The following is a 16,180-nucleotide window of genomic DNA, read 5'->3' as shown; positions in this document are numbered from 1 at the left end:
CTGCTACCACTGTGTCAATCCATCCTGTTGGGGACGTCCCTGTTTTCACTGACCCTCCACTTTAGCAAGCATGATATCCTTCTCCAGAGACTGGTCCCTTCTGATAATATGTCCAACATATGAGAGACAAAGTCTCACCATCCTACCTTCAAAGGAGCATTCCTGCTGCACTTCTTTCAACACTACTTTGTTTGTTCTTCTACAGTAAGTGAAACTTTTAATATTCCTCTCTAACACTATAACTCAAATGCACCAGTTCTTCAACGGTCTTCCTTATTCGTTGTCCAACTTTTATATGAGTACAGCAGACAGCTGTCAAGTTGACTCCCATCCTGCATACCACAGAACGAAGCATTGCCTGATCCTACAGCATCTGTGGTTATCAGGCTGCTATTGTTGAAACTTCTGGGCTAATCCATCTCTCACCAAGGGTCTCCCTTACCCTCACTGCCTCTCGATTTCACCAAACATGAGATGTTCCCACAATGATGAATCCTTCCATCTTGATGGTGTGTCCAATGCAAGTAAGTCAGATAATGTTCTTCTGTGATCCATAAGGTTTTCAGGGAATGTTTAAGACGTAAGCCTTTCTTCTTAGTCTAGAAACACGACTGAAATCTGTCTGCCATGGGTGACCCTGCATATGAAATACATAGTTTCCAGTATAGCAGCAACATGCAGGCCACCACAGTACGGCAGACTGATGCACAAGATGCAGAAAGATCTTTAAGCACATTTTTAACACAAGGTCGTTCAATCTCCATTAGGATGTATATTCTCTGAGGGCAGGAATTTTTGTCTATTACGATTATTGCTGTACCTAAACTGAAACCAGGCACACTGTACATGTTCAATAAATATCAGTCGGGCAAATATATTGCTAAGCAACCAAAACTAGAGATAAAACATTACACACTTATGATCCACTTTGTGTAAGATTCAAAAAGAATAATGCATGGAAAAGCGTCGACAATTGCTGGAGCTAGTTGAAGGAGAAATAAGGTTCATTAGACTACTCTCTTGATCTTTGGGTATATTTGAAATTTTCCACATACTTTTTTTTTAAAGCACAGAAAAACATTAGAAAATTATGCACCAAACTGTTGACAACAGTAATCTCTGGAGAGTAAGATTTTGATGGCTGGGCATTTATATTTAGCTTTGTATTATTATGTTTGCAATCAGAAAAAAAATTTTTTTTCAAGTTATACAGCTAATAAAAAAGCTCCATTGCCATCGTGGTGATTCCAACCCTACAGCCTGGAGCAGAATGGCCTCACAGGCTTTCCAAGACTGCAATCTCTAAAGTCAGCCAACAGCCCATCTACTTCCCATGGAGCTGTGGGTAGGTTCAAACTGTCAGCTTTATGGCTGGCATTGAGCATCCAACCAGTATGTCACTAGTCTCCTTTCATTATCATTGGCCCATGAATTTGTAACCATACAAAAGCTGGTGCCTATAGGGGAGGTAGCTACAAGAAGGTAGAATTATACCAACCCTATTAAAGTCGCCAAGAAGAGCTCAACATTGCAACTATGACACTTCTCTCGACGGGTTCTAATATCACACCTGCTGGTTAACCTTGCACAAATCCAGCCACTCTGTGATTCTGCTTACTTAGTCATTACTGACTCAACAAAGGTATATTCAGTACCGACTATGTACCAAAGGAGTCCTGATGTGGCACTCACTGTGGGTTAATACGCTGGACTGCAGGGTCTGTTTGAACCACAAGGTCGACAGTTCAAGATTACCAGCAGCCACTCCTTGGAAAACCTACATAGGGTAGCTATGAGTCAGAACTGACTCAAGAGCACTTCAGAACAACAACATGTATCAACCAGTTTTAAACCAGTTGCCTCCTAGTCAGTTTAGACTCATGGAGATGCCATGTGTAGTCCATTGTAGTGGGTAGAACTGTGATTCATGGGGTTTTCAACTGCTGAGTTTTGAGTAGTAGATCACGAGATGTCCCTGGGTGGACTTAAACAACCTCCATACCTGTGGTCAGTAGTCAAGCTGTTCTAGGAGGGAAAAAAGACCCCAAATGCAAATATATTTTATAAAGATCCTTTATTAAGTCTTAAATAGGATAAAGATACAGCAAAAACAAATCATCAGGATGAGAGAGACCATCAGCATGAGGCCATAATGGTGTCAAAAGGATTCAAGGACACAATGCTGTTTATAAAAGATGGCACACAAAAGAAATTCATCAGAAATCATGACTGGCAGCAGAATGATTCATCATAGCAACAGGCAGGGCTGTAAAAGCGGGAAAGGTACCACAAACGGGATAGGTGCACTACTGCAGACAAGACAAGCTTACAAGATTGGCTTCTGAGGCCCTCAGATCACCTCAATTGGGTATGACTTACGATCATGTGGCCCTGGCACCCCAATTTCCATCAAGGGCATGCCCAGTCAAGTTCCTAAGGGTGAGTCTGTCCTCTGCCTGAGGATAAAACTTTTTACATAGCAGGTTAAAGGTGACAGCGAACTCTCTGGAGGTTGAATTTATATATATGTCAAGACTCAAAATGGATTTAGGACTCCCACTATATCGTTTGTTGTTATGAGCCATCCATCAAATCTGTGACGACCCACAGTGACCCTATGTACAACAGAAGGAAACACCACCTAGTCTTGTTCCAGCCTCACAATGGCTGCTGTGCTTGAATCCACTGTTGCTGCCAATGTGCCAATCCATGTCAACGGGGCCTCCCTCTTCAGATTTCAACTGAGCTTCCAGACTAAGACAGACTCAGAAGGAGAGGCGGACTACTTTCAAATGTTTAGCCACTGAAAACCTTATGAATTAACAGTGAAAAACTTTAACGTAGCCTTCCGCAAGCGAAGGGTTTGGAGTGTAAACTGGAATACAGAGTGCAGTAATAGTGTGAACAGCTACCAGGCACCCCAACACTGTTTGGGGCACTGGGAATATAACAGTGTAACCAAGATTTTAAAAAATCCTCTCCCTGCTTCCCGTATGAACGTTCCCTTCCTGTACAGTCCAAACTGATGGCATTTCCGCCTGAGGCTCCGTCTGTCCCCTTTCCTCCAGCAGACCTGGCAAAAATCTCTATCCCAAAGACAGACTCCAACAACTTGGGCAGTAGTAACAGTTGCTGAACCCTGCTGCCTATGAAACAGCTTATGCTACAAAACAGAAACTGAAAAAAGAAAAAAAACAAAAACTAATGTAATCACCCTTTTTCAATCAGCCTCTCAACGTTACTCCCTGGGAAGCCACTTGAAAAGCCTGAAACAGCTCCCTGGAAGAAGAGTTCTGTTTAAAAAGACACAATTACATTCCCCTAACCCTAGCCTCCTGGTTAATGAGTGATTCCAGAAGATGCAGAAGCTCTGAAGTAAACAGTGGGCAGCCTCAAAACTAAAAAACGTGTTTGGGGATAGCTCAGCAAACAGATCATCTTTCTTGCCCTCCCATCCCTTACTTGAGAATTTAAATATTCAAGAAACTAAGATGGGAGCTTATTCAAACAAGAGCTGAATAGTGGTCAAACACTTCTAGCACATCTGAAGGTTAAGGATGATTTACATTCCATCCAATGTTGTTGGGGTTCATGGTTATTGCGATGGCCAAGAAGTCATTCAATTCTCACACAGCCTTACCACAGATTATCTCCATTTCATAGATGAGGAAAGTGAGAACTAATTAAGAATGCATAACGAACATCAGAATCTTTCCTGGCATTAAGTACAGTTAATGGGAAATAAAAAATATGCTGGCAGCGGCCATTCAGAGTCCAATTGCTCTCTATCTGCCTGGAGTAAAAGAAGAAGGAGAGTCAGGAATAGGAGGAGATGTGGGATATGCAGCTAACTGCTTCCATGAACAACTGCCTCCTTTGCCAGAAGAAATGGGTGAAATGGATGGTGCTCGGTTATCACTGCTGAGTGTTTCAAGAAAAACTGCTACAGAAGAATCCTCACAGAAAGGGGGAAATGTAGAAAATCATTTCAAATTCTTATGGAATGAAATTGTGACAAATTAATCTCAAACTGCTTTGTCTTCAGAAATCAGGAAACAAAAGGTGCAGGAAGTTGCTATTTGACTGAGGCACCGCTTGTTGGCTGATATAGCAACAGGAGTCCATGCACCTGGGGTGTGTGTAAACAGGATGAATTAGAATTTAAGAAGTTGTTGTTGTTGTTAAGTGCCATCTAGACTCATAGAGACTCTGTGTAGGGTTTCCAAGGTGCTGCTGGTGAGACTGAACCACTGACCTTGCAGTTCAAACGAGACTTTGCAGCAAAGTCTGACGCATTAGTCTACAGCGCCACACCAGGACTCCATTTAAGAAGTGGTTAAGTACCGTAGAGTTGGTTCTGACTCATAGTGATCCTGCACAGAGTTTCCGAGGCTGCAAATCTTTACAGGAGCAGAAAGCCTAATCTTTCTCCCGCGGAACAGCTGGTAGTTTCGAACTGCCAACCTTGAGGTTAGCAGCCCGATTCATAACCACTATGCTACCAGAGCTCCTTTCCATTTAAGAAGTAAAAATGGTAAAAATAAGAATGCAACCATCAAAAGGAAAGAGGCGACTGACGTCTGGGAAGATTGTTCACCTCAATGAGAAACTGAGGGAGGGATTTACAAGCTAGAAAACCAAAACACTTGTAAAACAGCCTTATGGCACGTCTGCCCATCTTGTCTTCTGGGCTTCGAGCCCTATTTTGCAAAATTGACTAATAAAGCCTTACTCTCAATAAAATAAATAGATTGGATTTCTTGAGCATTCATGGGTAAACACTTGTGATAACTCATCAATGACCTCACTAGGGTTAAGGAGGTCTGCCCTAGTTCTCCCTCCAGAGCCCCATCAAGGTTTATACAGACCCACCAGTTACCAAGAGGAACCAAGACAGTATTCGGGGTATCGACATTTTTTACAGGATTTTCTCAAGCCATGGTGGTTAGGTGAATCCTTGAAACTACTGCCCTGAGATAATCTTTAAACCTTAAACCAAAAATAGCCCCTTAAGTCTTCTGAAATCAAACAACAGTTTAAACTAGAAAAGGATGTCTGTCTTGATCACCATGCTCTTTTACGATCTATCTACATTGGCTCAAACTGACAATAATAACGAATGATTTGATAGCAAACATAGTGGGCAGTGAGCCTATTTAACAGAGGAGAACGAATTCAGAAAAGATGAGAATGGGTACCCATCTCTGAGAACATAATCAATGTCACTCAACTGTGCGTGTAGAAATGGTCGAATTGGTGTATGGCCTGTTGTGTGTACTCTCAACAAGAGCAAAAACAAATTAATTTTTCAATTAATGAAAGAAAAAAATCACAATGTATTTGTCATGGCAATACAAATATGTAAATAAATACAGGATTTTTAAAAATTGTTTTAAGTTGTGCTTGATGTAATGTTGTTGTTGTTAAGTGCCGTCGAGTCGGTTCCGACCCACAGCGACCCTGTGGATGTAATAAGCGATCTCAAAAGATGGTGTCCAAGGACCTATGCCTCCCAGAATCCATGCCCTTATAGAATTCCTACCGCAAAGAATGTGGGTTGGCCCTATGACTCACTTCACACAACAGAATCCAGCCAAAGAAATCCAGTGTCTCTTCTAGGCTTAAGCCTTATCAAGGCTTAGCAACTGCTACTCCTGTGCTTTGCAAACTACCCTGCAAAAACAGACCACATAGATCAGTGGTTAGACTACCCTGCTAAAAGATCACATCGGTCAGGGTCAGCACACTTGTTTTCCTGTATGGGCTAGAATGCAGATATTTCCGTCTTTGCTGGCCTCTGTTGCAACTACTCAAGACTGCCATCACAGTCCCAAAACAATCACAGAAAGTATGTAAACAAAGGCATGTGACCGTATTCCACTAAAACACTATTTATAAGACAGACACCCCAGGCTGCTGTTTCCTGACCCCTGATGTATAGAAACACATAGAGAAGCCATATGGAGAGCAAGAGACGCTGAGATTTCCTGGAGAAAGGCCAGCTATCCTGGAGTCCCTTCCCAATCAAGTTCAGACTTCCATTCAAGGTGTCAGACCTGCAGCAAGTGAGCCATCATTGTACATATTCCACACCAGGGGGCCCTCAGATGACTGCAATCTTGTCAACATCACATGGAGTGGGAGCCACCCACTGAGCCCAGTCAGTCTGCAGAATCATGAGAGGTCACACAACGATTACTGTTTTGAGCCACTCAGTTTTAGAGTGATTGGTTAAATGCAAGATTGCATAGGACAGGGTTTTGCAGTCTCAACGTTACTGACATTTTGAGCCAGATAACGCTTGTCCTGTGTATCGCAGAATGTTTAGGAGCATATCTAGTCTCCAGCCACTATTCTAGCAGTACCACTCCATGAAACTGTAACAATCAGATGACCTTACTGAGTAAAATCACCCCCCTTTTGAAAACCACTGGAGTAAGATAAAAGATTATGAAGTTAGGGTACCAGCAGCCAACTTCCCTACCTGTCCAGCAATGTCTATAAGAGAGTGAAGTCAGGGCTGCAATACGACATGCATACAGCCTGGGCACTTCTACCTTCATGGACCCTATCTATTCAAAAAAACAATACCAAGAAGTATAGTTTGCAACTATATTGCTGAGTAGATTATCATATTAACTTATTCTTATTTTAAAATTAATTTCATTAAAATAGTATCATGGGTCCTCAACACTGTGTCCCATTACTTGTCTGTCCATTTGTCGAACTGTAGCGGTTTGTGTGTTGCCATGATGCTGGAAACTATGTGACCAGTATTTTTAAAACCATCAGGGTCACCCATACTAAACTGGTCTCAGCAGAACTGCCAGATTCGGACTAGGAAAAAGGAGAGGCAGACCACTTCTGAAGAATTAACCAGTGAAAACTTGGTGAATATCACTGGAACACTGCCTGATACAGTACTGGAAGATGAGCCCCTCAGGTTGGAAGGCACTGAAAATGTGACAGGGGAAGAGCTGCATCCTCCAAGTAAAGCTGACCTTAACAACTTGGGCTGACTGATGATTTCAGGACCTTCATTTGCTGATGGAATACATCTCCATATGAGAAGAGACAGCTACAAACATCCACTAACAACTGGAAAATGGAATGTACAAAGCGAGACGCTAGGAAAATTGGAAGTTGTCAAGAATGAATAACGATCAATATCCTAGGCATTACTGAGCTGAAATGGACTGCTATTGATCATTTTGAATCAGACAATAATAAGATAGCTTATTACATCCAGCACAACTTAAATATTTTTTTTTAATCCTATTTGTTGTTGTTAAGTGCCGTCGAGTCGGTTCCGACCCATAGCGACCCTGTATAGGGTTTCCGAGGGTGTAAATCTTTATGGGAGTAGAAAGCCTCATCTTTCTCCTGCGGAGCAGCTGGTAGTTTCGAACCTCTGACCTTAAGGTTCGCAGCCCGATTGGTAACCTCTACGTTACTAGAGCTTCTTTAAATCCTTTAAATCCTATATTTAGGTATATATATACACATATTGCCATGTCAAATACATTTCAATTTTGTTTTTTCATATAATTGAAAAATGCTAACATTGGGGAAAATGGGTATTCCAAAACACTTAACTGTGCTCATAAGGAACCTGTATATAAGGCAAGAGGCAGTCACTGGAACAGAACAAAGGGATACTGAATGGTTTTAACTATGATAGGTGTGCTCCAGGGCTGAATTATTTCACCATACTTATTCAATCTGTATGGTGAGTAAGTAATCCAAGAAGCTGGATTACCTGAAGAAGAACATGGAATCAGGACTGGAGGAAGGCTCATTAACAACCTCATATGATACAACTGTGCTTACTAGAATCAAAGAGGAATTGAAATACTTACTAACAAAGATCAAAGACTCCAGCATTCACTACGGATTGCACCTCAATGTAAAGAAAACAAAAGTCCTCACCACTGGACCAATAAATAACATCATGATAAATGGGGAAGAGATTGAAGTTGTCAGACTTCACTGTAATTGGATCCACAAGCACTCATGGAAGCAATAGTAAATAAATCAAAAGACATATTGCATTAGGCAAATCTGCTGCACAAGACCTCTTTAAAGTGTCCAAGAACAAAGATATCAGTTTGAAGACTAAGGCGCACCTGACCCAACCTATGGTATTTTCAACAGCCTCATATGCATCGTTAATAAGGAAGACTCTAGAACTGATACCTTTGAATTATGATGTTGGAAAAGAGTATCGAAAGTATCATGAACTGCAAAAAGAACATACAAATCTGCCTCGGAAGAAGTACAGCCAGAATGTTCCTTGGAGGCAAGGATGGTGAGTCTTTGCCTCTCATTCTTTGTACATGTTGTCAGGAGGGACCAGTCCCTGGAGAAGAGCTTCATGCTTGGTAAGGTGGGGGGTCGGTAAGAAAGAGGAAGGTAGCCAAGGAGATGGACTGACAAAGTGGCAGCAACAATGGGCTCAAACACAACAGTTGTGAGGCTGGCTCAGGATCGGGCAGCGTTTTGTTCTGTTGTACATAGTGTGGCTTGCCAGAACTAATTCGATGCCACTAACAACAATAGGCACTGTGCCTACTATGTCCTGGGTATGGATTAGGACTAAGGACAACATCATTTAAACCCAGGTAAACAACTATGTCTGAAGCCTGATCCATCATGAATTTCTCCATTTCCGGAATCAATAAATCACTTTTTTTGTCTAAGCCTGTTTGAGGTAAGGAGTCCTGTGGGGGCAATTGTTAAATGCTGGGCTGCTCACAAAGGTCAGCAGTCTGAGCCACCAGCCATTTCACCTGACAAAAAGGTGGCAATCTGCTTTCACAAAGATTTAAAAAAAAAACCACCTAAACCCACTGCTATGGAGTTGATTCTAACGCATAGCAACCTGACTGTTAAGTGTTGTCAATTTGGTTCCAACTCATTGTGACCCTGTATAGGGTTGGTGGGTTTGAACTGCCAACCTTGTGGTTAGTATTCCAGTGTTTATACAACAGGGCCACACCAGGACTCCGTAGCAACCCTATACAGGAAAGGGTAAAACTGCTACTTAGGGTTTCAGAGACTGTAAATCTTTATAGGAGCAGACAGCCTCTTCCTTCTTCCTCAGAGCAGCTGGTGGGTTCAAACCGTCGACCTTGTGGTTAGCAGCTCAATGCTCAACCCACTGTGTGACCAGGGATCGTTCTCCATAAAGATAACAGCCTTGGAAGCCCTATGGGGCAGTTCTACTCTGTCCTATGGGACCACTAGGAGTCAGAACTGAGACAATGACAAATGGTTTCTCATTGGGTTTTAGTTTGAGTTTGCTTGATCCCCAACTGACCCAGTCTCCCAACTACAACAGGTGGAGCCTGAAAGTCACCTGGGTCTGTCGGGGTTCTCAGCATACTAGACTATGAATTGGGTAGCTTAGTGCAAGGTCAGTAGATGCAATCTACCAGCCACTCCGTGGGAAAAAGATGAAACTTTCTACTCCCGTAAAGGTTTAGAGCTTCAAACACCCTATACGCACACAGGGTTGCTGCGAGTCGGAACCATCTCGGTGTCATACCACCACCACCACCACCTACTAATTCATTCTGCCTTCAGCATCTTTCTAGATTTCTCTAGCAGTAGATTTCAATAAACAGTGTTCTAAACTTACACTTCCGGACAAAGGTGCTCACATGCTTCATCTTCATCAGAGCAGGCTGGTTGCATTCTTCAAAGAGAACAAAGAGGGCATCTAACACCCCTTCCCGGGAAAGAGAAGACAGCTGCTGTTGACTCACAAAGGGTGGTTTCCCCTAAAAACGGCAAACAGCAGATGGAGACACTGTCAATAATGAAAAGCTTTGATCAATAACATCCACAGAGAGGAAATTACAGGAGACCAGCTCGAGTAGCGGCTCACAACACACGCCAACAGCACAATTCTGTGGCTTCAATCTTTAAAGCAACACCAAATGACAGTCACGAAGTTGTCATTAGTATGACTTCATTACTATGAATTTCTCTCACCAACATTTGGGGATGAAACCCGCCAAAACCATGCCATTAATAAGAAAAGGTGGAGGCTCGTGGGAACAGTCACTCTGGACTCTGCTGCATATGACATACTTTCATGTGTCCATGCCAGGAAACAACTGTCACATCTTTCATATGTGCCCAGAAGTTTGCTAATGAAATGTCAGTTCCTTTAATTCATTCAAATAATCTAGAGCAGTGTAAATGTAGCAATTATCATAAAGCAGAACCCACTCAGGATCTAGAACAGTTACAAACTGGCAAGCTGGCACCTGTCCACAGCCATGTTTGGTTCGGCCAGCAGCATCTACAAGACAGGTAGTTCCCCAACCTACATGTTCCAGTTATGAGAACCACACTTAACAACCACCTGTTTTGTTGTTGTCATTTTAAATGTTTTATTGTGAATTATATGATAGTTTACATGGGAGAACATTAGGCTTACATTCATCCTATTGTATATATCGTTTCATCGCCATGGTTACAATCCCCTCCATGCATCATCAACCAACCAAAGGGTATACCCTGCAAGCCTGCCCCCTGGTCGTTAGCACACAGCCCCTCTCACTCTCTGGGTCTAGAGTCCCCAGCCGCTCAATCTTTCCACGTCATTGTCTCTGCCTTCATCTCTGGCATCGCTGCTTCTCTGGGTAGGGTCCCACATTCCTCTCTTCTCCCTTGTTGGTCCCAGGGACCTCTGCTCCTGGACTGCAAAGTCAATCACTCCCCTCCTTTTGCTACAAAATGTCTACCTTTACATTTCCAACCCTCACAGTCAGTCCTGATAACAATTATTCACTATTGTGCCACGAGTGCCATCCCCACATATCCTTTCATCAGCCCCACCCAGACAGACTGGATACTACTCAGTGGAGATTCTACCTTCCTCCGCACCCGCAGGATCTAGGCTCTTTCTTGAAAGCTTATAAGCCAATCACTTCTTGCCTTTGTAGCCTCCCATTTTGGGTAGTTAATGTCCAAGTTGCCCATCCCTGTCTACCCTGTGTATGGAGGGGGTGGGAAAGATCTTCACTGTAAAGATCTGTTCCTTCTTATGAGCTACTGCATCCATAGGTGTAGGTCAAGTTCATCAAATTGTATCAGCTTATTCTTCTTTTCCTCTTTTCTTCTAGTTGAATTCTGATCATCCAACCATTGAAGCCAGGTCAAGTGGGTATTATCTGCAAGTGTGGGTGTTCTTGCAACCACGTGTTTTTGTGTGTGTGGATTTTTAAACTATGAAGTGAGTGAATATTTACCAAGCAGATCATCAGCTTTACATTCAGCAAATCATACACTTTGTTTCATCTTGATTGTGTTCCCCTCACTGTATCCCATCTCCTCCCTGTCTTTCTTGTTTCCATTCCTCCTTCTTTCCCCATACTTTGGAACTTTGTCCTTGAGTCCATGCTGCCCTTTTGACCATTCCATGATGTGAATAATGTACCTGCAGCCTCACTAGTGCTGTACCCCTATATACCTATCTACAGCTTGGTGGAAAACTGAGCTAAAGAATTGAGTGCAGCTCCAGACCGGAAGGGTAACCAAGAGTCATAGTCTCAGGGTTTTACCAGACTCTTTCTGACCAGTAAGCCTGGTCTTTTCTAACAATCATCCATTTAAGAATTTTTTGTACATCACTAATAATATCTACTACATACAGTGTTGCAGCATGTAATTTACTAATGTTGTCACTCTAAGACATTTACTTACAGATGCTCAAAGATTCAATTTATAAAGGTACAGATAATAAGAGACAATAATAATGAAAACCGAAAGAAAAACAAAGTACTCCATTTACTTCAGAAATGACTTACGACAGCGTTGTCCAAATAGAACCCCATTGCAAGGCGGGAACTATCTATAATTTGAATTCTTTGTCAAGATTTAAAAATCAGGAGATTTCATATAAAAATGGGATTTCTGGCTTTTCTTGAAAAATTGGAGGATTAGACAACATTGGGTTCATATCCCTGCCTGGAACCTAGTGATGCAACCGTTCACTGCTCGCTGCCAACTTCGAAGTTCAAACCCATGGGAGAGGAAGTGCTGGTGATCTGCTCCAGTAAAGGCTACAGCCTAGAGAACTCTACAGGGCAGTTCTACTCAATGGCCCCTACACAGCAAGCAACACTGCCCCCTCTAGGTAGCAAGTGTGTTCTGCACGTCATCATAAATCTGACTCCCAGTCTTCCATCTGGCCCCTCTGACTCAGTTAGTATGTTGCTGTAGCAGCAGTACTGAACTGCAAACCACAAGGTCAGCAGTTCAAACCCACCAGCTGCTCCTCGGAAACCCTATCCAGGGTCACTATAAGTCAGAACTGACTCGCTGGCATTTAACAACAACATAATCACTGCCTAGTCTTCAAAGACAAGAGTTTGCAACCCGTGGCATAGGGCAATGGTTCCTAAGGCCTGTGTGCATAGACAGCCACAAACTATTCTTCAATCCCTTGTACGCATATGTCATTCCTTTCATCCAAAACTGGCCTATGTCCCTTTCCCTTGAATCTACATGTCCTTGTGACTCACTCCAACCAACAGAATGTGACGCAAGTAACAATACGCCAGTTCAGGATGAAACCCTTAAGAAATTGGGCAGCTTCTGCTTTGCTCTTTTGGGAGACCAGATACCATATACAGAAGCTTGGGTTACAGCAAAGGTCAGCAAACTATAGCCAACCCGTGGCCCATTTCAGGCCCAGCACCTGTTTTCATAAAAGAAGTTTTATTAGAATACAGCCACCCACACTCATTCACTTACATGTTACCTCCAGCTAACCTGACGCTACCATGGCAGAGCTGAGTAGCTGCAACAGAGACCATATGGTCCAGAGAGTCTACAATATTTACTATTTATAGAAAAACTTTACAACCGTGCGCTTGACTACTGTGTGATGGAAAAGCTCATGGAGTGAGACCATGTGGAGAAGCACTGACGGACCCCCACCAGAAGCTGATGGCAACAAGGCAGCATACACAATGCGTAGAAACCCAATCTTTCAAGGGGCAGAATTGACTGCAAGATCGACAGTTCGAACCCACCAGCCACTCTCAGAAATCCTTCCTACACAGAGTTGGTAAGAATCGGGTCAAGCTATGAGTATATAACAATCAAAAATGTCTAAATACCTAATAGTAGGAGCCCTGGTAACATAGTGGGTTACAGAGCTACTACCAGCCACTCCACAGAAGCAAAGATGAGGCTTTCTGCTCCCATAAAGATTTGCAGCTTCAAAAACCTTATACAGGGTCACTAAGCATCAGAACTGACACCATGGCACACCCTGTTAAAGTGCCGTAGAATCAGTTCTGACTCACAGGGACAGTAATTGTTTTTGTTGTTGTAAAGTGCTGTCGAGTCAGTTCTGACTCAGAGACCCTGCATAGGATTTCCAAGGAGTGGCTGGTAAGTTTGAACCACACTGACCTTGAGGTTGAGGGCTTATCCTACAGCACCACACCAGGACTCCATAGAGACAGGACAGCCTCGAAGTGCATAAAGCAAGGTCTATGGAGTCCTGGTGTGTTGCTGCGGGCTAATGCATCAGACTGTAAAGTCATTTGAACTGCAAGGTCTGTGGTTCAAGCTCACCAGCTGTTCCTTGGAAACCCTATACAGGGTCGCTATGAGTCGGAAACAACTTGATGGCACTTAACAACAACAAGAGAGCTGAAGGAAAAATTAGACACTTTTTTTGCAATACTAACAAGACACTTCAGTATACAAACTTTCAACAACAGACAGATTATCTAGAAAGAAGGTTAAGAAAGGACGCAAAGAACCCAAAATAAAAAAGAATTGTGGATTTTTCCCCAATCACTGTGGCTGTAATGACAAGTGATTAGAAGACACACTTAATAAACACTGACATACGCTGACAGTGTGGTCCCGGGGTTGCAGACCCAGGCTTGCCTGGCTCTATACCTCAGACTCCTATTTAAAGAGTAAATGAGAATAGTGCATCCCTACCTTGTTATGACGCTGAATCAAGATGACCCAGAGGAGTATGTCTGTGTTTACTCCTGGGCAATGGCAGCCTTCAGTGACTATTACTTACTCTGCATACCGCAGACGCACCTTGTTTCATTGTGCTTCACTTTGCAGCTACTACATTTTTGACCAAGGGAAAGTTTGTGGCAACCCTGTGCCAAGCAGGCGTTATCAGTGCCGTTTGACTAACAGCCTGTGCTCATTTAATATTTCTGTGTCACATTCTAATTCTCATAATTTTTCCGATTTTTCCCTAAATCTAACAAACTACAGCATAGCATAAACATAACTTTCACAAGCACTGGGAAACCAAAGTCTGTGCTGCACACTTTATTGTGGCATTCGCTTCACTGAAGCAGTTTGGAACTGAATCCACAGTGCCTGCAAGGTCTGCCCGTATACTCACATGACAAATGGTAGCAATGAGCAACTGTTTTGTAATAAAATGGAGTCTTTTTTGAGGGAAATGGCAAAAGGGTCGAAAGGTGACTCCAGGCAGCTAAGATCAGACACAGACTGAAGAATGTGTCATGAGGACCTCTGATAGAAATGGTCCCCAGAGAACAACCAAAGCTTTTCAACCTGATCCCACTACAATCTACTTGAATATTCCCCAATAACAGTATTTTGAAAAACAGCTTGTCAAAAATGTATTATTATTTATAGGTTGTTGTTGTTATGTGCTGTCACACTGGTTCTGACTCATACTGACCCTGTATAGAGTTTTTGAGGAGCTGCTAGTGGGTTTGAACCACCAACCTTGTGGTTAACAGTCCAGTGCTTATTCTACAGTGCCACAAATACTTTCCTAAATATAGTTAATACTAAGTATATGAAGTTCCGGTGTGGCACTGTAGGATAAACACTGGATTGCTAACTGCAAGGTCTGAGGCTCAGACCCCGACAGCCACTCCTCAGAAATCCCATCCAGGGTCGCTATGAGTCAGAATCAACTGGACAGCATTTAACATACAAATAAAAAGCATTAATTAAACAGAACTTTATTATCACTGTAACTAATACTATTTCTGAATTCCTGGTGTGGGGCTATTGGATCAGCACTGGATTGCGAACAACAAGGTTGGTTATTCAAAGCCAGCAGCTGCTCCTTGGAAAACCTATACAGGGTTGCTGAGTCAGAACCAACTCATTGGTACTTGACAACAATACTGTATTTTTACTTGTTGTTGCTAAGTGTCCTCGAGTCAGTTCCAACTCAGAGCAACCCTGTATGGGAGCTACTGAATCTGAACTGCCAACCTTGTGGTTCAAACCTACTTTTCATTCCAGTGCATCATTTCACAGCACCAGACCAGATCGACTTAGTATTAACAATAAACCCAAACCAAGTCCAATGCCACCAATCTGATTCTAACCCACAGCGGTCCTATAGGGTAGCGTACAGAATTGCTCCCTAGGATTCCATTACTGAGACCGCTATGTATACTTTCCCCTAACTTGTGAATGTATACTTTAAAAAAAGAATTTAACTTCAACAGCGTTCCAGCTATACTAGAAGCAGATTAACTAGAAGCCTACTTGGAAATAGTCCTATGGCCTTAAGTTTTAAAATTCGAATGAAACTTTCCAAGTGATAGAAGTGTTCTGTATCTTGAGAGAGATGTGGGTGGCACAGGTGTGTGCAATGATCATATCTTTGTTTTTAAAAATCTAAAAGGAAAAAGAAGTAAGATCATACAGGAAACACCAAATAGGACTTCTCCTAGAACTTTTTTTTCCTTCTCCTAGAATACTAGCCTCAAGCAAAGGCAAGTGGCAAGAACTGCTCAGGAAACGAACACAGGTGAGCAGAGGTGGCAGTGTGATTACCTGGAAGAAGAGATTCAGCCTAGAGGCCCGGCTGGTAATGGGCTCAGCAGCACCAGCGTCCAGCTGACTCCGCGATCCATACTTGAATTTCAGCATCTCCACACTGGTGTTGAAGAGAGATGGGGAAAAGCAGGCGGTCGGTGACAATCTCAAAGGCACCAGCTGTTTGAATCAGGAAGGAAGGGCTTGAGGAACCCTACTCCCTGACAAGAATTCAAGGGCAAGGTGTTGAAAATCGGACACTGCCCAAAGCTCAGGAGGCTCAGTCTGGGGATGTTGGCTAAAAAAGGAGTTTAACTCACTGTAACAAAACCACCTTACCATCTGCCTCCGTTCCATGGGCAGGGAAGCC

General features: G+C 42.8%; 1 protein-coding gene across 2 annotated transcripts in view; it reads right to left on the bottom strand.

Annotated features, from left to right (window-relative positions):
• The window catches only part of CIT (citron (rho-interacting, serine/threonine kinase 21)), a 294,107-nt gene extending 278,183 nt beyond the window's left edge, over nt 1-15,924 (bottom strand). For both annotated transcript variants that reach the window (XM_006865452.1, XM_006865453.1), the window contains exons 1-2: nt 15,829-15,924; nt 9,641-9,782 (exon numbers count right to left, since the gene is read on the bottom strand). In XM_006865452.1, the coding sequence (XP_006865514.1) occupies nt 9,641-9,782; nt 15,829-15,924 (238 nt within the window). The remainder of the gene's footprint in view (nt 1-9,640; nt 9,783-15,828) is intronic.
• Nucleotides 15,925-16,180: the final 256 nt, after the last annotated feature.

Source organism: Chrysochloris asiatica, unplaced genomic scaffold (assembly GCF_000296735.1).
Source record: "Chrysochloris asiatica unplaced genomic scaffold, ChrAsi1.0 scaffold00078, whole genome shotgun sequence".
In the NCBI taxonomy this organism is placed as follows: domain Eukaryota; kingdom Metazoa; phylum Chordata; class Mammalia; order Afrosoricida; family Chrysochloridae; genus Chrysochloris; species Chrysochloris asiatica.
The sequence above is the reverse complement of the archived record's forward strand: the minus strand, read 5'-3'. Positions and strand labels throughout refer to the sequence as shown.